The 22,817-nt window shown below is 41.9% G+C and overlaps 1 protein-coding gene across 2 annotated transcripts in view; it reads left to right on the forward strand.

Moving 5' to 3' along the window:
- Positions 1 to 22,068: 22,068 nt before the first annotated feature.
- Positions 22,069 to 22,817, forward strand: part of LOC121290108 (serine/threonine-protein phosphatase 4 regulatory subunit 3) — a 57,817-nt gene continuing 57,068 nt past the window's right edge. For both annotated transcript variants that reach the window (XM_041210294.1, XM_041210302.1), the window contains exon 1: positions 22,069 to 22,536. In XM_041210294.1, the coding sequence (XP_041066228.1) occupies positions 22,395 to 22,536 (142 nt within the window). In that variant the 5' untranslated portion in view covers positions 22,069 to 22,394. The remainder of the gene's footprint in view (positions 22,537 to 22,817) is intronic.

Raw genomic sequence — 22,817 nt, forward strand, 5'->3', positions numbered from 1 at the left:
TGGGTAACAGCCCATTGTTATGGTATGCACAAAGTTGTGATACAGTAGTCACACACTGGAATTGAGCATTTTGGCTTTTTTTAATTGTAGGCTGCACTATTTGCCAAGGAATGGTCCAAAATCCGTGAAGAAATCCCTTTAATTTTTATTTTAAAAAAGAAAAGCAAATTAGTCCCTTTATACAGTGGTCTGAAGATGACACAATTCTGGTGCTCCTCTCTCTTTGGCAACCAACAGCCAGAATATTGAGTCTCAAAGGGCAAGTAGGCACCGAATGCACCCATGATGGTACAGACCCCATCATTTATAGTGGCGCATTTGTGTGAACAATTCATCAGTTATAGGAGATGGTCAGCTTTATGTGATTAACACCAACCTTACCCTGACCGCAGTCATCAGGAATCTGAAGGAGCAGGACAGCCATTAAAACAACTCAAACACCCAACTGGGGCACTAAATTTCAAATGCTGGAATTATTGTGCATGAAGTATTATTTATGTTAATTATAAATATATTTTTAAAAGTCTGTATCAGTTTTAATGTGTATTCCACTCCTGCACTATTACAGGTGAATGAATGTACCTCTTCCTGCCCAAAACAAATGGAGTTTATATTTACACATTTAAACTTTTTCAATTAGCAATGTGCTCCTGAGTTGGTTCTTCAGGGTTAAGGGTTCCAAAATCATAGGCTTGGGGTTTGGAACTTTTTTGTATTTGCCTGGATTCCTGAAGCAGAAAATCAATGTTTTTGAAGCACAGGAACACTCTGAGCTCATTTTCTTATGATGTGTATTCTTAGATGTTGTTCCTCAGCCTCTTCCTCTATCTCTATTTTCCCCTTGTGTCAGTCCCTGAGGTACTGCTGATGTATTACAACCAGAGAGCTGCTGGATGAAGATCATCATCTCCTTCTGAAACGGGCCCATAGGTTTGGCCCCAGTAAAGGACTAGCAAGAGAATTTTGTTGCCCCTCTTTGTGAGAAGAGGACCTATCCGAACCAAACAGTGATTCAGAATTCTGCACAGCACACAAGCGTTACAAGGTGCCTGGGTGTCCCTGGAGAGAAGAAAGACATGATGTCTGCCAGTATATAAGTGGTCTTCTGTGAGTGGGCACCAGAGGAGCTGGAGTATATAGTCAACATGGGCAACAACATATTGATCTAACTTGAAACTTTTTTGTTATAATTATACATTTGGATTTGTGTCCTTTTAAAAGAGGGACATTTCTGTTAAATTGAGAGTTGATTGACATCATCTTGATTGACAATTAAAAAGAGAAATGTTTCTAATCATGACATTCTGTGCATGAGCATTTCTTTGCAAATCTGAAGACAGGAATTTGAACAGTATCAGCAAAGACCTTAGCAAGTGGAACAGCTCCTATATTCCTTCTAAGGCTCCCCAGTTTTTCCCCAAAGAGTAGAAACTGACCTTGTTACTTTGTCACTTTCAAAGCAGCTATTAATGCAGGCTCTAAGTTTATATGTACTACATCTGATTGAATGTGCAACATGCCAGCAAGCATTTGGCAGATCCTCTCCTCCATGGTACCACTCAGTTGGTTTAGACTCCTACATAGCATCTATACATCATTCATACTGTATTCCATGTTGCTGAGTGACCTTTCAAGCCCACAAATAAGTTCCAGCATCTCAATTTCAAGGAATCTGCATTTAGATCTTCATCCCCTGCAATTTAGGAGTAGCAGCAGACAGTGTAGACTTTTAACAGACACCAATTAGTAATGATAGAATGCACCTTAGTTGTAGCAACAGCATCACCATTGCAAAGGACAGGCAGAATGTACAGTTATCATTGCGTATTGACTGTTTCAACAAATACTTGTACATTTTGGTGGAAAGAATATTACTTTATGCAAATATCAATTATTAAATACTTTTGGACTTGAAAGCACCATCCCTAAATTATACAGGTTTCCAAATTAATTTTACTGAAGTTTAAATTGAAGGGGATTAGAATGGAACTATTGAAGGTAAATGGAAGAATATTGACAGAAGGGCAATGGGAAATATTCAAAAAGGTAATCAATAGAATTCAAGAGAAAGTATATCACTAAAAAATAACAAACTAGGAAATAATAAAACTCCCTGGATGAATAATGATAAGGACAAAATTGAAACTAAGGGAAAAGGCATACATCTAGTACATGGGTTACAGATGAGTGGAGGACAAAAGTAAGTAGAAAGAGGTTAGGAAACAAGTCAAAATAATTAAAACAAAGTGGAATAACAAAATTAAATGATCAAATAACATAAAAAGTAATGGTAAAGTATCCTACAGACACACAACTAACAAAAAGAAAGTTGAGATCTGAATAGAGCCACTAGGGCATACACACTGAAGCTGACAGTAAAATGGCAGAAATATTGAATAAGTACTTTGCCTCAGAATTTATTAGGGATACTAACAGTGAACATGACAGAAGAAGAAACCAAAAATATATTAAGACAGTTAAAATAGGATGGGGAGATAATTAATGACCTCTCTTTTAAGTTTGACTAATTTAACGCCTGGTCCAGGTAAATTGCATCTGTACATACTAATAGAAACTGAGGAGGAGATAGCAGAATGGCTATAGGAAAGGGAGAAGTGTTGTTGCATGGACAAGGACAGAGAAGCGGAAGGTAACCAAAGCCAGATCTCCCTGGTGATGAATGATGGAGTTAAGAATAGGATGAAGCAGAAAAAGAGGGTGATATGATAAATGTCAGCTTGATTTTTAAAAAGGAGAATAGCTTGAACAACTCCATCTTTCTCGTAAAACAAAAACAGAATTACCTGGAAAAACTCAGCAGGTCTGGCAGCATCGGCGGAGAAGAAAAGAGTTGACGTTTTGAGTCCTCATGACCCTTCAACAGAATTCTTCTCCGCTGATGCTGCCAGACCTGCTGAGTTTTTCCAGGTAATTCTGTTTATCTTTTGGATTTCCAGCATCCGCAGTTTTTTGTTTTTATCCATCTTTCTCGTGTTTGTTCTGGTTCTTTTACCAATCACTTTAAATCTGTAACGTCCACTTGTTAACCCTTCAACCAGTTTCTCTTTTTTACTCTATCCAAACTTTCATGATCTTAAACATTTCTTTCAAATCTTCTACTAGCATCTGCTCTGGGGAAAATAATTCCAGCTAATCTAGTCTATACACATAACTCTGACAACCTTTTTACTGTTAATATAGCCACAAGACACTTCTGGACTCTATTGTAAGGTGTTGCACAAAGTTTGGTAGGTCTTCTTAAGATATGTATAGCCTTAGGTAGTTCAACAGTGAGTATTTATTAACTGCTAGAAACTATATACATATGTACAGTAAAGGTCCAAGCTCAGCTGTCTCCATACTTGCTTCTACATATTGCGTCCAACACTACACCGACCCTTAGGTGCAAGTCATGTGCTCTCTTAAATCACACTGTGGGCAATACTGTACTCAGTCCCATGTTATCCCTTTATGTGCCAGACCCTTATACTATACCTTCCCCAAGTCTTTATCCAATGTATTTACAGGATATCCCAGCTTACCCCATGTATTACATCATTACTACTACCCCATTCCCCCACCACCTCAACTCTCTTGAGTTCATAGGCTCAGACAGTCTGAAGGCCTTGTAACCTTTCCACATCTTTTGTTCTCACTATTGTCAGAGGAGTGGTAGGCTCTGTCCTTGCTGGTAAACTTTGTTGAATTAGGGGTTGTTCTGGCATCTGGATGTCTTTTCATCCTCTTTTTCCATTCTTTGGCACTGAATCACTCTTTGTTGAATCCCCAATTGTAGTGATAGATGTTGGTTGGTTTATCCTGCTCTTTACTAGGTGGATGATCTCTGGGTTTGTCTCTATAGTGTTTCTTCCTCTTCTTCCTTCATGTGGCTCACCATCATGCATGTCAGGAAGGAAGATGTCTCTTTCTGTTGTGAGGGTGTGACTTGGTAGTAAGCTTACCTTAGCATTTATAAAAACAAAAAACTGCGGATGCTGGAAATCCAAAACAAAAACAGAATTACCTGGAAAAACTCAGCAGGTCTGGCAGCATCGGCGGAGAAGAAAAGAGTTTATGTTTCAAGTCCTCATGACCCTTCAACAGAACTAGGTGAATCCAAGGAGAGGGGTGAAATATAAGCTGGTTTAAGATGGGGGTGGGGGGGTGGAGAGAAGTGGAGGGAGGGGTTGTGGTTGTAGGGACAAGCAAGCAGTGATAGGAGCAGATAATCAAAAGATGTCACAGACAAAAGAACACAGAGGTGTTGAAGTTGGTGATATTATCTAAACGAATGTGCTAATTAAGAATTGATGGTAGGGCACTCAAGGTATAGCTCTAGTGGGGATGGGGGGGGCAGAAAAGATTTAAAGATAATGGAAATAGGTGGGAAAAGAAAAATCTATATAAATTATTGGAAAAAACAAAAGGAAGTGCCCTTTACAGCCTTCCAGACTGAATATTGAATTCAACAACTTTAGGTCTTGAACTCCCTCCTCCATCCCCACCCCCTTTCTGTTCCTTCCTCTTCCTTTTGTTTTTTCCAATAATTTATATAGATTTTTCTTTTCCCACCTATGTCCATTATTTTTAAATCTTTTCTGTCCCCCCCCCACCCCCACTAGAGCTATACCTTGAATGCCCTACCATCAATTCTTAATTAGCACATTCGTTTAGATAATATCACCAACTTCAACACCTCTGTGTTCTTTTGTTCTTTTGTCTGTGACATCTTTTGATTATCTGCTCCTATCACTGCTTGCTTGTCCCTACAACCACAACCCCCCCCCTCCACTTCTCTCCCCCCACCCAACCCCCCACCTTAAACCAGCTTATATTTCACCCCTCTCCTTGGATTCACCTAGTTCTGTTGAAGGGTCATGAGAAACGTCAACTCTTTTCTTCTCCGCTGATGCTGCCAGACCTGCTGAGTTTTTCCAGGTAATTCTGTTTTTACCTTAGCATTTAGCTGTATGGTGTTCTGTCATCAATGGATGGCTGTTACTCGGTTCCAGCATTGTATGCGGCGCTGTCATGCTGGCTGTGGATTGCAGCGTCTGCTCTGTGGTCTCAGGGTTTCTCCAACTGGCTTTGTAGCACTGTGCTTAAGTACTAGCAGTACTGTAATCAATCCCATGTTAACTCTTTGTGTGCCAAATGCTTATACTACAGATTCCCTTTTATGTTAACTGCCAATGTGCTTGTGCATCTCTTTGCCTCTCTTGTTTTCTTTTCCCCTTCCCCTCTTTGCTTTTTATATTCAGCCTATTGTCCCTTTATTTTATCAAGCTGACATCTGTCATATCACCCCTTTTTCTGCTTCATCCTACTCTTTAACTCCTTCAACATCCAGAGAGATCTGGCTTTGGTTACCTTCCCTCTCCTGGTAGGAATGTACCTAGATTGTAACTGAACCATGTCATCTTTAAAGGCTGCCAATGGCTCCATTGCATTTTTGCCTGCCAGTCTTTAACTCTAGTTTACCTGGACAGATCTCTCCTCAGTTCACTGAAATTAGTCCTCCTCTGGTTAAGTACTTTTATTCTAAATTGCTCCATGTCCATATTCGTAACTAATCTAAAACTTACGATACTACGATCATTCTTCCTGAGATGTTTCGCCACCGAGACTTTCTTCACTTGACCCACTTCAAGATTAGACCCAACATCTGTCCTTTCTCATTGGGAAGGCAACATACTGATCAAGAAAATTCATTTGGAAACATTTCAGAAATTCATGCCCCCACTCCCGGCCCCCCAACTTCCCTGAATGCAATTAATTCCCCATTCAGTCTTGAGGTAGTAAAGTCTACCATTGCCACTACACCATAATTGATGCATCCTCACTAATTTCCCTGTAAGATTGCTCCTCTATCTCCTTCCCTATATATTTGGGGCAGAATTTTTAGGTCAGCAGGTGAGCACGATCAGCAGGTCCAGGATCCGCCGGGGAACGGACAACCAACCACGATCGGCCCTTGACTGCTCAGCGCTGCCAGGATGGGGGGGCGGGAGGAGGGTGGCCGTTGACATCAGCGCAGGCACTGGCGAGCGCTGACAGAAAGCTCCCTGAAGGCAGAGAGCTGTCTCAAGGAGCCGAAGACCTAAAAAGCATTAAATTAAGTTTTTAAGATCAGGAAAAAAAATGTCCAAGCATTACCATCAGTCATCTGAACGTATACATGATAAAAATGCTGTCCACAGGTTTTTATTTTTATTTCATTTAATAACGGAAACCTCATCCCGCCCTCGGATGAAGTTTCATGAAAAATGCAAAGTCCGCCTGGCCAATTCATCTGTCCGCCAACCATAAGGTTGGACAGACCACAAAAAATCGGAGACAATTGCACCTTTAATAACCTTAATTAGCCTCTTAATTGTTGGGGAGTACGCTTCCAACTTTGGTGTGTGCCTGCTGACTGTCATATCTCGTGCAATTTCACATTCAATCAGATCGAGCGCACGCCCACCCAATCAGCGTAAAATTCTGCCCATGGCCTATACTATACAACAAGTACTGTGTTAGCTGCTTTGTTGTTTCTTAACTCCAACCGAATAGATTCTGTCTTTGACAGCTGAAGGACATTCTCTATTTCTAACACCACAAAGGTTTCCTTAATCAAAACTACTGCTTCTCCTATTTTTCCTCCCTGTCGTTCCTGAACATCTGGTGCCCAGGATATTATGTATCCTATCCATCTTCCTTCGAAGTTGTGCAGCAATCTGGAACATGCTGCACAGTGCAACCAACAGGCTGCACACAACCAATTTCCCCATTAAGGTGCACATGTGCATGGCCAAGTTGCAATCTTATAGGCACTGTTCAGTGCAACAAATTGGCCACCCACAACAAAGAACAATTAAAGGGAACATTGCAACTAATTCTTCATTTTGCTGAACAAGGTCTCCATTATTTCCATCATATCATGGGCTTGATTTTACAACTGCAAATTGGGCAGGCCACCCCCAGGCAAATGTAAAATGTGGTGTGATGACACTAGGTCAGCAATCCAATGTCATCACACCAATCTCATATATTATGCAAGGCAATTCTGAGGGATAGAATATATCTGCAATTAGACAGACATGGATTAACCAGGGATAGTCAGCATGGATTTGTTAAGGGAAGGTCGTGTTTGACAAATTTGATTGAATCTTTTGAGGAGGTAACCAGGAGTGTTGATGAGGGTAATGTATTTGATGTGGTCTGCATGGACTTTAGCAAGGTGTTCAATAAGATCCCTCATGGCAGACTGATCAAGAAAGTAGAAGCCCATGGAATCCAAGGCAAAGTGGCACATTAGATCCAAAATTGGCCAAGAGGCAGGAAGCAGAGGGATGTTTCTGTGACTGGAAGTCTGTTTCCAGTGGGATTCTGCAGGGGCTCAGTGTTGGTATATAAATGATTTGGGCTTAAATTTAAGTAGAGGGTATGATCAAGAAGTTCATGGATGACACGAAAATTGGTAGAGTGATAAATAGTGAGGAGGATAGCCGTAAACTGCAGGATGATATCAATTGACTAGTCAGGTAGGCAGAGCAGTGACAAATGGAATTCAACCCAGAAAAGTGTGAGATAATGCACTTGGGGAGGGCTAACAAGGCAAGGGATTATGCTATGAATAGTAAGACCCTGTTAAGTACTGAAGGTCAGAGGGACCTTGGTGTGCATATCCACAGACCCCTGAAGGTAGCAGGACAGGTAGGTAAAGTGGTTAAGAAGGCATTTGGGATACTTGCTTTTATTAGCTGAGGCATAGAATACAAGAGCAGGGAGGTTATGCTGGAACTGTATAAAATGCTGGTTAGGCCACAACTGGAATACTGCGTTCGGTTCTGGTCACCACATTATAGGAAGGATGTGATTGCACTGGAGAGGGTGCAGAGGAGATTTACCAGGATGCTGCCTGGGCTGGAAGGTCTGAGCTATGAGTAAAGATTGGATAGGCTGGGGTTGTTTTCCTTGGAGCAGCAAAGGTTGAGAGGGGACCTGATAGAGGTGTATAAGATTACGAGGGGCATAGATAGGAGGGTGGATAGGAAGGCACTTTTTCCATTAGTCGAGAGGTCAATAAACAGGGGGCATAGATTTAAGGTAAGAGGTAGAAGGCTGAGAGGGGAGTTGAGGAGAATGTTTTTCACCCAGAGGGTGGTGGGAGTCTGGAGTCCGCTGCCTGAAAATGTGATTGAGTCAGAAACCCTTGTAACATTGAAGGGGTATTTAGATATTCACTTGCGTTGCCATAACCTCCAGGGCTATGGGCCAAGTGCTGGAAAATGGGATTACTGTAGTCGGATGCTTGTTGACCGGCATGGACATGATGGGCTGAATGGCCTTTCTGTGCTGTAAACATCTATGAGCAAGCAAGCATGTAAATTGGAAACCCACCTGCCATTTTTAAATCACCAATTTTAAGCTATTAAAGCTATTTGGGTTTAAATTTTCATCGCCTGCTGCATTTTTTGGGTATCAGACCTAAAAAAGTTTGACATTGCTTTATGGCACATATAACAAGATAGCACAAGGGTGGAAGGAAAAGCCTGCTACTCAGACCATGGATGTATGTAGCAGAAGATTCCATATGTATGAGTTTTGAGTTCATTTTTTGACTCTTTGAGTCTTTAATTAAAAACATAGACAGATTCAGGGATATGGGGCCTTTAAATTTGTAGCCATGGCCAACTTCCCACAGTATAACTCCTCTGCCACATGATATCTTGGCATAGACACGTGATTGGGCATGGAGCCCGCCACCCTTGCCACCCCACCCCTTGCATCTCTAATTGGCTGCCTTCCTGCCAGACGGCCACTAATTGGCTGTCTGATGCTTGATTTGATGATCTGAGACAGCGGGGATGGGAGCAAGTGCACCACTCACTTTCTGTTCTGGCTCCCCATTGAAAAAGTGTAAAATCCAAGCCCATATTTCGAAGAGACCATTTGTGACAGCAGCTCACTAAACTTAATAACTTATGGGGAGATGGTGGTGTAGTGGTAATGTCACTGGGCTAGTGATCCCACTGCCCAGTAAATCTGGAATACAATAATATAGTAATAGTAACCATGACAACTATCACTGATTGTTGTAAAAACTCATCTGGTTCATTAATATCCTTTTGGGAGGGAAATCTGCCATCTTTACCTGGCCTGGCCTACATGTGACTCCAGACCCACAAAAATGTGGTTGACTCTTAACTGCCCTCTGAAATGGCCCAACAAGCCACTCAGTTGAAGGATAATTAGGGATGTGCAACAACTGCTGGCCTTGCAAGTGATGCCCACATCCCATGAAAGAATAAAGAAAAAAAACACATTTTATGTATTTACACAACCCCAAATAAAATTTAGACTTTTTTGTGTTTTCTATGATCCTACCTGATGCTATAGTATTTCTAACTATCTCTCTCAGTACTCTGTTCATCTTGTTCCTACTTATTAATATGATATATTTTGTGCTCAAATCACTACTGAATGAGTTTAAACCCCCCTCACATTACTAGTTAACTTGCAACGAGGATATCGTTCCAACCCGGTTGAGGTGCAACCTGTCCATCTTGAATAGGTCCCTCCTGAAACAGAAATGGGTCGGATGTCCCAAGATTCAGATGACCTCCCTCCTCTACCATACCTCTAGCCACGCATTCATCTATCATTTCTGTCAATTTCTATTTGTACTAGCTTGTAGCCCTGGGAGTAATTTAGATATTATTCCATTTGAGGCCCTGTTTTTAACTTCTTTCTCAGCTCCTTAAACTCTAACTGCAGGTCCTCAGCTCTCTTTCTTCTCTATGTAATGTAGAAGATGACTTCTGACTCTTTGACATCCCTCCACAGAATATTCTATACCTGCTTTAATGTCCTTGACCTTGGCACTAGGGAGGCAACATATTTTTCTATGATTCCACCTAATTCCATTATATTTCTAATTCTGCCTCTCTTAGTCCTCTGTATATCTTGGTTTGACATTTTACTACGACAACTTGATGCCTAAAACCCTTACTGAGTTACTTTAAAACCTCCTCCACAGCACAACCTGTCTACAAGGATATTGGTCTGAAATCTGTTCAGGTACAATCCATCCATCTTGAATAGGTCCATCCTGTCACATTAAGGTCCAAATGTCCCCCCTCCTGTCTCATGTTTTTAGCCATACATTTACATACCAAATTCTCATACTTCTATTCTCACCCAGCATCTGGCAGTGGGAGTAATCTAGAGATTATTACCTTTGAGGTCCCACTTCTTCGCTTCCTCCGTAACTCCTTAAACTCTAATTTCAGGACTTCAACCCTTTTCCTATCATTGGTTCCAACATGGACAACTTGCACTCTCCTTGCCTATAGAATGTGCTATATTCTTTTTGTGATGTCCATTTCTCTGGCATCAGGGAGGCCACACACGATACGGGACAAAAGCAAAATACTACGGATGCTGGAAATCTGAAATAAAATCAGAAAATGTTGGTAATACTCAACAGGTTTGGCAGCATATGGGAAGAGAGAACTAGAGTCAACATTTCAGGTCATTCTGTTGAAAGGTCATCGACCTGAAATGTTAACTTTGGCTCCTATCTGTCTGTCTGCCTGACTATCAAATTCCCAATTACTAATCAATTCCTACACCTTACTATACCCCCCATGCAGTCCTTTGCCTCATGGTTCCAAGCTTGGGACTGCACTCCCTCAAGGTATCATCACCTCCACCATTATCCAATGTTGAATATGCTTTGAAAGTGCTGCACTCCCAGAGGAGTGCTGCATTGCCTACGTCTTCCTAGGCTTTTGGGTGGCCTCCCACTTGCAAGTCTGAACTCCAGCTGGCTGTGGGATGTCCACCTTTTGGAACCTGCGCTCCAGGAAACATTCAACCACCCATATGCCCTGCAGTGAATTCTGCAGCCCCTTAAGCTTGGTACATCTCAACTTGAGTTTGAGCAGTTGGAGGCACTTCCAGAAAATAGGGGACTCCAATACACATTAAGCGTCCTGAAGTTCCTACATGGTGCAGGAATTGGAGGCTACCAGTTCCACCTGTCCCTCCAATCTAATTGGAAACTTAAAAATACTCCGTGGATATATTCATATCACTGCAGTTAGCCAGGTTTAAAGTACTTTGAAGTATTAAACTGCACAACTATTTTCCTATTTACTCCTCAAAGCAAACTAACAATTACTTATTCAAACTTGACAAGAACAACTGAGATCACTAAATGCAAAGAAAGTAAATGAGATATTTCGGTACTTAACTTAGATACTTACCTTAGAATCCTTGTGTTCTGCAACTCCATTCCTTTCCAGTTGGATGTGAGGAACAGCTTTCCTCCTCTCCACTGAATTCCTATCATCACCAAATTCTCAGAATTCTCTTCCATTCCAGTTGTGATTCACCCTGCTCTCTTTCTCTCTCTCTCTCCCTCCCTCCCTCCAAGCAGTGTGCTTCTGCAAATAATGAACAGCCCTGCTGTCTGTTTTCCGGCCAGCTTTCTATCCATTTTCTACTTATCCTTGAGAATTATAGACCAGTTTTTTAATGTCAGTTGGAGGAAAAATAATGGAATTGTTATTCAATAGTATAATAGAAAAACATCTAGAAATCAAAAATATAATGAAGAGTAGTCTGCATGGATTTCAAAAGGGAGGGGTAACCTTGGCCAACCTTATTGCTTTCTTTGAAGAAGTAATGGAAAAAGTAGATAAAGGTAATGTAGTAGATGTAATATACTTGGATTTTCAAAAGATACCGCATAATGGATCCATAACTAAGGTCAGAGCAGGCAGAGTCAGAGGACATGTAGAAAATGGACAGAAAATACAAAATGGACATTTAATGAGATATTTCAAAACTCTCAACAACGATGTATTCCATTGAGAAAGAAAGACTATATGAGAAGGATGCACCATCCATGGTTAACTAAGGGAGCTACGGATGGTATCAAATTGAAATAAAAGGCGTACAATGCTGCAAAGATTAACGGTAGGCCAGAAGGTTGGGAAAAATTAGAAACCAGCAAAAGGATGACTAAAAACACAATAAAAAAAGGAGAGTTTAGAATATGGGAGTCAGCTGGCAGGAGATATAAAAACAAGCAGTAAGAGCTTCTAGAAGGATACAGAAAGGAGGAGAGTTGCAAAAGTAAATGTTATTCCTTTAGAGAATGAGACTGGGTATTAATAATGAGAAACAGGAAATGACAGAGACTTTGAACAAGTATTTTGTATTTGTCTTCACATTAGAAGACACAAAATCCATCTCAGGAATTGTAGAGAATCAAAGGGTAAAAGAGAGGGAGGAACTTAAAACAATCACAATCACTAGAGGAAAAAGCACTAGGTAAACTAATGGGATTAAAGGCTCATAAGTCCCCATGAATTGATGGCCTGTATCTTAGGGTCTCAAAAGAAGTGGCTGCAGAGTTAATGGATGCATTGGTTATAATCTTCCAAAAAACCCAGATTCTGGAAAGTTCCCAGCAGATTGGAAAACTACAAATGTGACAGCTTTATTCAAGGAAGGAGGGAGACAGAAAACAGGAAACCATTGGCCAGTTAGCCTAGCATCAGTCATTGCAAAAATGCTGGAATCCATTATTAAGGAATAGTAGCAGGACATTTAGAAAATCATAATACAAGCAAGCAGGCTCAACATGGTTTTATGGGAGGGAAATTTTGTTTGACAAATTTATTCAAGTACTTTGAGGATCGAACAAGGTGGGTGGATAAAGGAGAGGCTTTAGATGTAGTGTATTTGGATTTCAAAAAGGTATTCAAAAAGGTCTCACATAGAAGTTTACTACACAAGATAAGAGCTTGTGGTGTTGGAGTGATATATTATCATAGATAGAGGATTGGCTAATTACCAGAAAGCAGAGAGTCGGAATAAATTTGTCATGTTCAGGCTAGCAAACTGTAACTAGTGGTGTGTCTACGGGATCAGTTCTTTGGCCTCAACAGTTTACAATCTATATTAAGTACTTGGATGAAGAGATCAAGTGTATTGTAGCTAAATTTTCTTTCAATACAAAGATAGGTAGGAAAGCAAGTTGTGAAGAGGATGCAGAGGGCAGAATTTTACATCCCCCCAGTGGTGGCCTTGCAGGTGGGGGGAGCTCATAAAATTCCTTAGATGTCCTTCCCACTGGCCTCCCGCCTGCCCCAACATCTCTTCAATTTTACAGTGGGATGGGCGAGGCCTAGGCCAGCTTGCCCACCCTTGCCCCAGTTGAGGCCCTTATGTGGCCAATTAGTAACTACATAAATACTGTTTCCCAGATGTTAAGGATGTTGGCCTTTACTGCAAGTGGGATGGAGTATAAAAGTAGGGAAAACTTGTTACAACTTTACAGGGCATTGTCGGTGTCCAATTTCTGCCCTATATTACCAAAGGGATATAGAGGACTTGGAAAAAGTGCAACTAAATATTTACAAGGATGATACTAGAACTGGGGGCTTATAACCATCATGAAAGACTGAACAGGCTGGGGCTCTTTCCTCTAGAAAAGGAAAGGCTGACAAGTGACCAAATAGAGGTCTTTAAAATTATGAAGGATTTTTAGGGAAGAGTATAGAGAAGATGTTTCCATTTTTGGGAAATCCAAAACTCAGGGTCATAAATAAAGGATAGTCACAAACAAATCCAATAAGGAATTCAGGAGAAACTTACCCCATGAGCGATCTGAATTGGAACTTGCTACCACATGGTGTAACTGAGGTGAATAGCATAGATGCATTTAAAGGGAAGTTAGGTATGTATGAGGGAGAAAATAATAGAAGAATATGCTGTTAGTTTTACTAGGGTTGGTGTGGGGACTTGTGCTCTGTTTCTGTGTTGTAACTTCCATGGTATACACACTTCTCTGTTGGAGTTTGAAACTCAGACTTGGGGGAGAATTTTCCCCTCTTTGGGGGTGTTGGGCGGGAGCAGGCGCAAGTGGGCATGCAGCCGATTATGGCGGTGATCGGCTGTGCACTGCCATTTTATGTGGGTGGGCCAATTAAGGCCCGCCCAGCATGACGCCCGGAAGCGCTGAATGGTGCCTGTGCCACCCGAGGGAGTAGGCTGAGTCAGGGCCTGTGTTCCATTGCGCATGTACATGGAAGAGCGCAGAAATCAAAAATTTTAATAAAGGAAAAACAAATTTAGGACATGTCCCCTTATATGAAAGTGTCACATGAGCTGGGGCATGTCTATGAGTTTTAATGAAAATCTTTATTTCACTTATAAATTATTCATGAAACCTTATCCTTAAGGTTGGACGGGCAGCTATGTTAAGTGGCTTACTTACATTTTAAATGGCCTTAATAGGCCTTTGACAGTTCGGCGGGCGCGCAGCCGACTCCGGTGCGAGCGCGCCGAACTGAAAATCAGAATGGTGCATGGTGACGTTGGGACACACGCTTGATGTCACCATGTGTCATTTTACGTGTCGATGAGCAGGTCCCCGCTCACTGAGCGGAAGATTCTGGTGTAGAATTTGCAATTCCAGAAATACATTTCAGTTATTGAGCAAATTTTTAAAAGTTGCCAGTGCTGAAATAGGAAACAAAATCAGAAAATGTTAGAAATACACAGCAGCTTCACCAGCAATGAAAACAAATATTTAAAGCTTCACAAAACAAATAGTTGCTCAGTAGTACAGAACTTGAGTATCAATGAAAAAAGAGACATGCTGCCGATGCTTTTCGTCTTGCACTCATCAAGACAGATGCAAGAATGCCAAATTTCAAAGGGAACAACAATTTATACTGCATGAGAAAGAGATATTGATTGGTTGGTAAATCTGTTCTGATTGGTTGAGACACTGCCATGACGAATGCACCAGGGATCTATTGTCCCCTATATTTTGATTTATTCAGAAAAGGTGCAATGTGTGGATATGCTCCTTTTTTCTGCAGCGGTCAGGTCCCTGCTCTGTTATTGTTGAGTTATCTTGGGAGACATTAGTTTCCTTACTCTAGAAGAGATCTTGCTGGAGGCAATGGTCTTTCCATAGGCCCATTGCCAGAAACGACAATGTCCAGAATGCCATCTGTGGAAAACAGCCTCCTCAGAGGGGTAATAATGGCTTCAGAAGTGAGGCATGTAGCTTTAGCATCTCAATCCAGCGGGAATAATGGTCTACTACTCCAAGAAATACTTCCCCTTTGAATTTTAGTAGGTCCATACCAAAGTGTCCCCATGGCCTGCATGGGAAAAAGGAGGGCAGAAGTGGCTCTTCTGTAAATAACTATGTACAAGGTTACAGAACTTCAGGAGATAGCTACAGCCCCTGTCTTAGGTGCTTCTCATTCATCTCTCAGGGAGTGACATCATTATGACATAGCTCCTTACACATGCTCAGTAGCTATTATTAGAGTTAACCCTTTACTCTACATCTCCCCCAAAGCCTTTATCCCCATTATTATTATATACACGTCCTCCTACAACTCCTGGCAATGTCCCTACTTTTAAAGGGATAGTTTCTTGCTGGTTTCACCAGTCTCCCTGAATGAGTGCAGAGTTTCTTTTGAGGCCATTGAGGATCTATTCATTCTGAACTCATTCACTGAGGGTTGTCACTCCTTGTTTCCCTCATTAGTGGTTCTGTAGGTGTAGTGTTCTCCTGTGGACCAGTGTATGCAGCCCATCCTGCTAATGGTTTCCTATCTATTGAAAGCAAGGCACTCCTGTTCCTTCGGATGATGTCTGTTTGTGTCTGAACCAGATATGATCACAGTTGCTGTAAATTCTCTATTACCGTACCTTCTCGCTGCTGGTCTCTGATCCATATCAACTCTCCCCTTTCAAGAGTGGGAAGATCGTGAGCCATATGCCGTTGACTGAAAGTATGGGCTTGACTTGCTCTATAACTTTCTTCCTTTTTTCTGGCCCTACCATGGTCTGCGACCATGACATTTGGGTATCAACATGTGGGGAAGGAAAGGAAGTTGGATTCTTGGCCTCCGGCCATCTAAAGCTCACATGGGGTGAAACCTTTTGCAACAGTAGAGCAATAACTGAGCAGGGCTACTTCAAAGTCTTCACTTTTCTTTGCAGATCTTTTATAGTACGTACTTCTCTCTCAACCTCTCCGTTAGACTGAGGATAATTCAGCAAACTTGTGATGTGGACAAATCTATTTGATGCTGCAAAGGATCGGAAATATCATTGGCAAATTGTGGCCCATTTCCAGAGATGACAATGTCCGGAATGCTGTGCATGGAAAGTATCCTCTTCAGAGGGGTAATAATAGCTTCAGAAGTGAGTCCATATAGCTTTAGCATCTCTATCCAGCGTTAATAATAGCCTGCTATTACAAGAAATACTTTTCCTTTGAATTTGAATAGGTCCATACCAAGGTGTCCATGGCTTGCATGGGAAAGAGGAGGGCAGAAGTGGCTCTTTCTGCTCCTGTCTGTAAATGGTGCAGGTGACACAGTTGGAGAGCATCTTTCACTATATTGACTGCTGTGCCCTAGCTGGACATACCGATACCGAGATGGTGGTGGTGAATCTTCTGGAGGACTTCTCGTTGGAGAGCTTGTGGTACCACCAAGCTCATCATAGACCAAGAGGTCATCTATGATGCTAATGTAGTGATGTTTCTCAAAGTACTGCCTCAGGATAGGGTTACTCGGAATGTACTTTAGCCATCCATCAAGGCAGTATGTGTGAATCTGAATATGTTCTTCATCTTGCCTTTGAGCCTCTCAAAATTCTGCTCTGTTGCTGGCATATATTGAGTGGTTAAGGTCGTGAAGGCCTCAACTTCCTCAACGAAGGTTTTATCTCCCTGCTCTGAGTAGTTGGCGGGTATCTGTGACAGTGTGTCAACTGTAGTCTGGTATTTACTCTGCACATATTCCATTGTACCGTCATATCACATGAGACTCAATCTGAATCTCTGAATTTGGGGTGGCATCTTTGCAATTCCTTTCATATTCAACAGGGTTACCAGCAGCTTGTGATCAGTTTCAATCTTAAACTGCAGGCCCAAGATGTAATCAAAAAATTTCTCACATGCCCAAGTCGCTGCAAGGGCTTCTTTTTCTGACAGCATAGCACAGTTCAGTCTTGGTTAAGGACCTTGGTGCATAATAGGCAGGTCTTCTTGTCCCATCACTCTGGACCTGGAATAGCACAGCTCCCTGTCCTGTTTTTGATGCATCCACCGTTACAATAGTTGAAAGTTCAGGGTCATAATGGGCAGAATTTAGCCCTTGTCAGGCGGGCTCGACGGGAGTGGGCAGGGGCAGGGGCAGTCAGGAAGCTGACTGCGATCGGGGCCGGAAAGCAATTTCATGCTGGCAGGCCAATTAAGGCCCATCCAGCGCGAAATGCGAGGGGCAGCGCTCAGTGCTGCCTGTGCGGGCTGGGGGAGGGGGTGAGCGGGGTGAGTGCAAACTTCACGCATGCGCGTGAGTAGGAACTTGAGAATCTCCTTGAGGTACAGAGCTGCCTCAGGGAGATGAAGAGTTTTCCAAAAAAATTATTAAAAATTGAAAAATGTTATAAAACATGTCCCCTCATGTGACTCTGTCACATGAGCAGGGACAAATTATTAATTAAAGTTTAATTTTTTAAATTTATTTTTCTTTGCTTTTGGAAACCTCATCCCGCTTGTGGATAAGGTTTCCTAAAAAGTGTAAAGACCGCTTGGCCTGTTCGCCTGCATACCAACTGTAAGGTTGGACGGGCAGCAAAAAATGTATGTTAATTGAGACTTTAATGGCCTTAACAGGCCTTCTAATTGTCAGCGGGCACGCTGCCAATTGCCGCACGTGCCTGCTGATCGAAACATTGCGATACTGCACGTTGACATCGGGACGCTCGCCCGATGTCAACGCGCATCATTTTACCCTCGAGTGGGTCAGGTGCGCACTTGCCCGCCAAGGTAAAAATTAGAATCCCTGAAAATTTTAACATCTTTTAATTTGCTCAAATGATTGCTGCTGATGCTCCATCCAGCACCATCCCTGGTCTTGTCGGAAAAGTTGTCTTAGGGGTTAATTTACTTGAATAAGCAAGGTAGGAATTTTCCCAGTTGGGTAGTTTGGTGATTTCCTGGGTGGTGGGAATTCTTTTATGGCTTTTGTCTTCTGCAGGTCTGCGGTGATTCTTCTCGCCCATACAATATAGTCTAGGAATTTTGTTGTGGGTTTGAAAAACTCACACTTCTCATTGAATGTCAAGCCTCATCTTGTAGAATTCCTAAGACTTCTCTTACCTTTTGTCATGTTCTTCCTTTGTTGAGCCATGGATTAAAATGTCATCCATATGGTATATGACACCTTCCATGCCCTCTGGTATGTTGGACATTGTCCTTTGGAAAATTTCTGGTGCAAACGTGATGCTAAAAGGCAGACAGTTGAAACAGTGCCTTCAAAAAGGTTTTTTGATTTAGTTTGTTTAGTGATTGGCAAAATAACCTGTTGTTGAAGCATTGCCTCTATCTCACTCTTGACCCATTTCAGAAGTGGGAGTGGGACCTTACTTTGTGTAAATAGGCAAATGGGTTTTGCATCTGTCTTGAGTGTGATGTGGTACACAGTTTTCAATTTCCCCAAGCCTCTGGAAAGTTTTGGAAATTCGCTTCTAAATTGGTTGTCTTATTCCTGTTTGTTGACTTCACCAACTTTAAGGATTAAGTTCAGACCTTTGTAGGACTTCCTGTTCAACAAAGAGCATTCCTAATTCTGAATAACATATAGTGTCTCAGAGATTTTTTTATCTTTGTACTTTAGTGTTGCATTAATCTGATCTTTAACATTTAGCTTGATTTCCCCTGAACGTTGGAGTTGAATTGATGACGGTTGCATAGTAATTTTTTGCAGCCATTGAACTCTCTGTCAAATAAAACTGAGACTCTAGCTCCTGTACTCAATTTTAATTCTGTACGATGTCCATTAATTTCAATGTTAGTGCTCCAGTATTGGCTTTTACTGTCTTTTATGTCTCCTAGGAAGATGACTTCCTGGTTGTCTGGTTCCTGTATCTCTTGGGTGGAACTTCCTTTAGCAGATTTCGCCTCCTGTTTTGTGTGCACAGGCTTTCTTGAATGACATACTATTTTAAAATGACCAATCTTGCCACAACCATGGCAGCGAGAGATTTGGGCGAGGCATTCTTATTGCCTCTGGACCTTTGGAACGTTGGAAATAGTGGTTGGCACCTTTTCAGCTGCTTCCCTGCTTGATGCCATAATGTATTTTCAGTTTTAAAGCCCACAAACTGAACAATTTCATCGGGAATGTCCCTGCAGGATTTCCCTTGCACCTCTTACAAAAACTCTATTTTGCCTCCGCTCTTCAGTCTACCTGGCCAGTTGTACAGCTTTACTTAGTGTCAAATCTTCCCAAGATTGTAAAAAGAGAGGCTTTCATTTAAAACACCTATGACAATTCTACCTCTGATCAAGTCCCCCTTATTTTAATGCACCTTACTCAAAGCGGTCAGCCAAATGGTAGAGATCATTGAGGAATGGATCAACTCCTTCACTCTTTTCTTGACTGTGTCAATTAAATTTTGTCCTCTCTATTAAAATGTTTCAGCAGAGACTAAAGTATGAGTCAAAGGCTCAGATGACATCCCTGTTGGAGGCTGACTCTTCGTTCACCCCTGCCTAGCTAGCACATCATCCACAATGCTACCAATAGCATATAACAAAGTGCTAACTTTGCCTTTGTTATTTTTACTCACAAAACCTGAAGCATTACAATACTGGGTGAAATGCCTTCTCTCAGCCTGTCTGGGGGCCTCTACATTTGGAACAAATCTAGGAGATGTAGAATGGAAATCATTGCTCACTCTGGGTCGAGCTTGCCATTTCCTGTGCCTTGCCAGTCACTGGGCTGTCCTCATGTTTTCCTTCTCCAGTGTGGTTGCTGGGTTGGCCTCAAAGTCCTTCACTCGCTACTGTCTGCTGCTGCTGGGCTTCTCTTCAGGCAGTTTCCCACCGTTTCTTACTTTTCCTCTGTGGGTGTGGTCACTGCTGCCATTATCTGTTATTGTTATCATCAGCACTGCTTTTCTCATGCAGTATAAATTGTTGTTCACTTTGAATTTGGGAGATTGGTTTTCTTACTCTAGAAGAGATCTTGCTGGATGCAATGGTTTTTCCTTCTAAACTCTTTTATTTATGTAACTAATTGTATACAAGGTTACAGAACATCAGGAGATAGCTACAGCTTCCCTCTTGTGTTCTCTTACTGAGTGACATCACCATGACATAGCTGCTTACATACATGCTCAGTAGCTATTATTAGAGTTAACCCTTTACTATACACCTGCATATGAATGTATGTAGCTTCTATCAAGCAAAGTGAGCTACATTGCAAGCCTGACTGATGATCTTAAATTGATTGTTAGTATAACACATGGCATTATTCAGCAAGTGTTGCCCAATCATAGACTCACATCTAATGTTAGACATTGTGCTGTGAATTTTGCAAGCACGGGTTGGTTGAGTATGGTCAGTACTCTGCCTATTGTGAACAGCCGAAGGGATATGCTGTTTGATATGATCTGCCAGTTGTTGGGACCTAAGTACCTGACATCGCACCAGCACTGAAATTCATATACTATATTACCCATTGTGTGGTAGGCAGAACATCTTTTTGGTTTGACAACAGCATTCTGTTGGTGGAAAACACCACAAGTGTAGCCACTGCATAGTAGCACGTGAAATGGCTAGCTCACTTGTTGCTCAAATTTTGAGCTACTTTATCCCTCCAAGGTAATTTGAGGTATACCGGGTGTTTTTCAGTCCAAAAGTGGTGGCCTTAGGCCCATTCTTGAATATGTGTGATACACAGCAAATAATGATTTGATTGAGGTAGCCATTATCCTGCAGTATAACTTTGATGTGCCCTATTTTGGCACCAAGCTTGCATGGCGAGCAAATAGCTCAGGCCCCATTTACATGATTGCCATAAGGCCAACTTTTTAGCATGTGGAGCTGTAGGAATCCCAACGCATATATTAACCAGTGAAGGTAGGCTTGCGGTAGACAGTAGTGGAGTAACCATTAGTGGATTCTCAACTAGCATGTTGAGCAAAAGGAGCTCATTAGACTGCTCCATTTCAAAGGTGAATTTGAGCATCGGATTGGCCGCATTAAGGTGTGTAAGGAAGTTCTTACATGCAGCTGCAGATTTTAATGTAGCAAACGTGTCATCTACGTATCGGAAATATGCAAGGGGTAATAATGCTGAGTGTGCCAAGAATGACACTAACAACCAATTTAAGGTTATCAGCCTGGCTTGCAATGCAGTTCATTTACATTTGCTAGAAGCTACACCTATTCATATGCAGGACCTGTCCTCTGTCGGCAAAAGGAATATGTCCAGTCATTGCACCTTTTTTGAATAAACTAAAACATGGGGCAATAGTTCCCTGGTGCATTCACCATGGCAACATCTTGACCAATCAGAGCCAACTTGCCAACCAATCAGCACTGTATGATCTCATGCAGTAAATCGGTGTTCCCTTTGAAATTTGGCAAGATGAAAAGCTTCAACAACATGTCTCTTTTTTCAGCAATACTTCTATAAACCCTTATTTGCCAAATGCCTATACTTGAAAAGTTAAACAGTCTTTGTTAATTTTCAGGTGTTGAGGTAAAGTCGGCTTCGCTTTTACCCCAATACATTTTAAATTCAACTCCTGAAGAAGAGTCATATAGGATCGAAATGTTAACTCTGTTTCTCCCTCCACAGATGCTGCCTGGCCTGCTGAGTTTTCCAACATTTTCTAGGTGGTTTCTGTGTCAAATTAGTGAATATTTAGCTCTAGAAAATGTATTTAAAATAAAGGAACTGTATAGTCAGGTCTATATCATTTGAAGATTGTAAAGAACAATTGAGAAATTTGCAATGTTTCCAGTGAAAATATAAGAACAGTTCAAAAACCACTGACTCCCAAACCGTGCGGAAAATGCCGATGAACTTACTTGGAAAGGTAAGAGATAATTATGGCCCCTTTAAAAATGCAAATAAGGAATAAGGCTGCTATCTCTTTAAGCGTAGGTGACGTCACTATTTTGGAGTGGAGGCACTCTGACCCTGCGCTTGAGAGTAGGAAACCCCGTGCGGTGATTGAATCGCCCGGATCGGGTTACAAGATGGCGGATGTTGTGTTGTGGTGAGGGGAATCGTTGAGGGGGGAAAAGGAAGGCAGGCGGGCCTGGCCTACCATCCAACATTAGTGACTTGTATTTAATGTGTTTTTCTTCCTTCCTTCTCCGCCGTATTCCTTTATTTATTTGCAATAATATGTCGCACGACTCTTTACTAGTGTTTTTCACCATTGTAAAATCACGGCGGTGACGGTGTAGAAAAAGACAAGAAGCGAAAGCCCGAGAACGACAGCGGTAGACCCCGTGAAAAAAAGCAGGAGAGATAAAGAAGCGGAGGGAAGGAAACATGTCGGATACGCGGAGGCGGGTGAAAGTGTACACGCTGAACGAGGACCGACAATGGGACGACCGGGGCACGGGGCATGTGTCTTCGACCTATGTCGATCGCTTGAATGGAATGTCCTTGTTGGTCCGAGCCGAGTCCGATGGTAAGAAAGAGGGAAACAGCTTGGAACCGGACCGCTTCACCTCTACATTGTATATGCAGCTACGTCCCCCTTTGTAAAAGGACGAACCGACTGGTTTTGAAAATAAAATCATCTCCGTTTCTTGTTTTGCTCCGAGGCGGCGTTGTTTTTCTAGACACTATAATTGTGAGTTTCCAAATGACCCCGGGTGAAAGATGGGCCAAACGTTAGAATTGTGGAGAGGCCAGGAAAGTGTGTGAATGTGAGGTGGGGGGAGGGGGTGGTTGTGGATTTAAATGATA

The sequence above is a fragment of the Carcharodon carcharias genome, chromosome 2 (genome assembly GCF_017639515.1).
Source record: "Carcharodon carcharias isolate sCarCar2 chromosome 2, sCarCar2.pri, whole genome shotgun sequence".
In the NCBI taxonomy this organism is placed as follows: Eukaryota; Metazoa; Chordata; class Chondrichthyes; order Lamniformes; family Lamnidae; genus Carcharodon; species Carcharodon carcharias.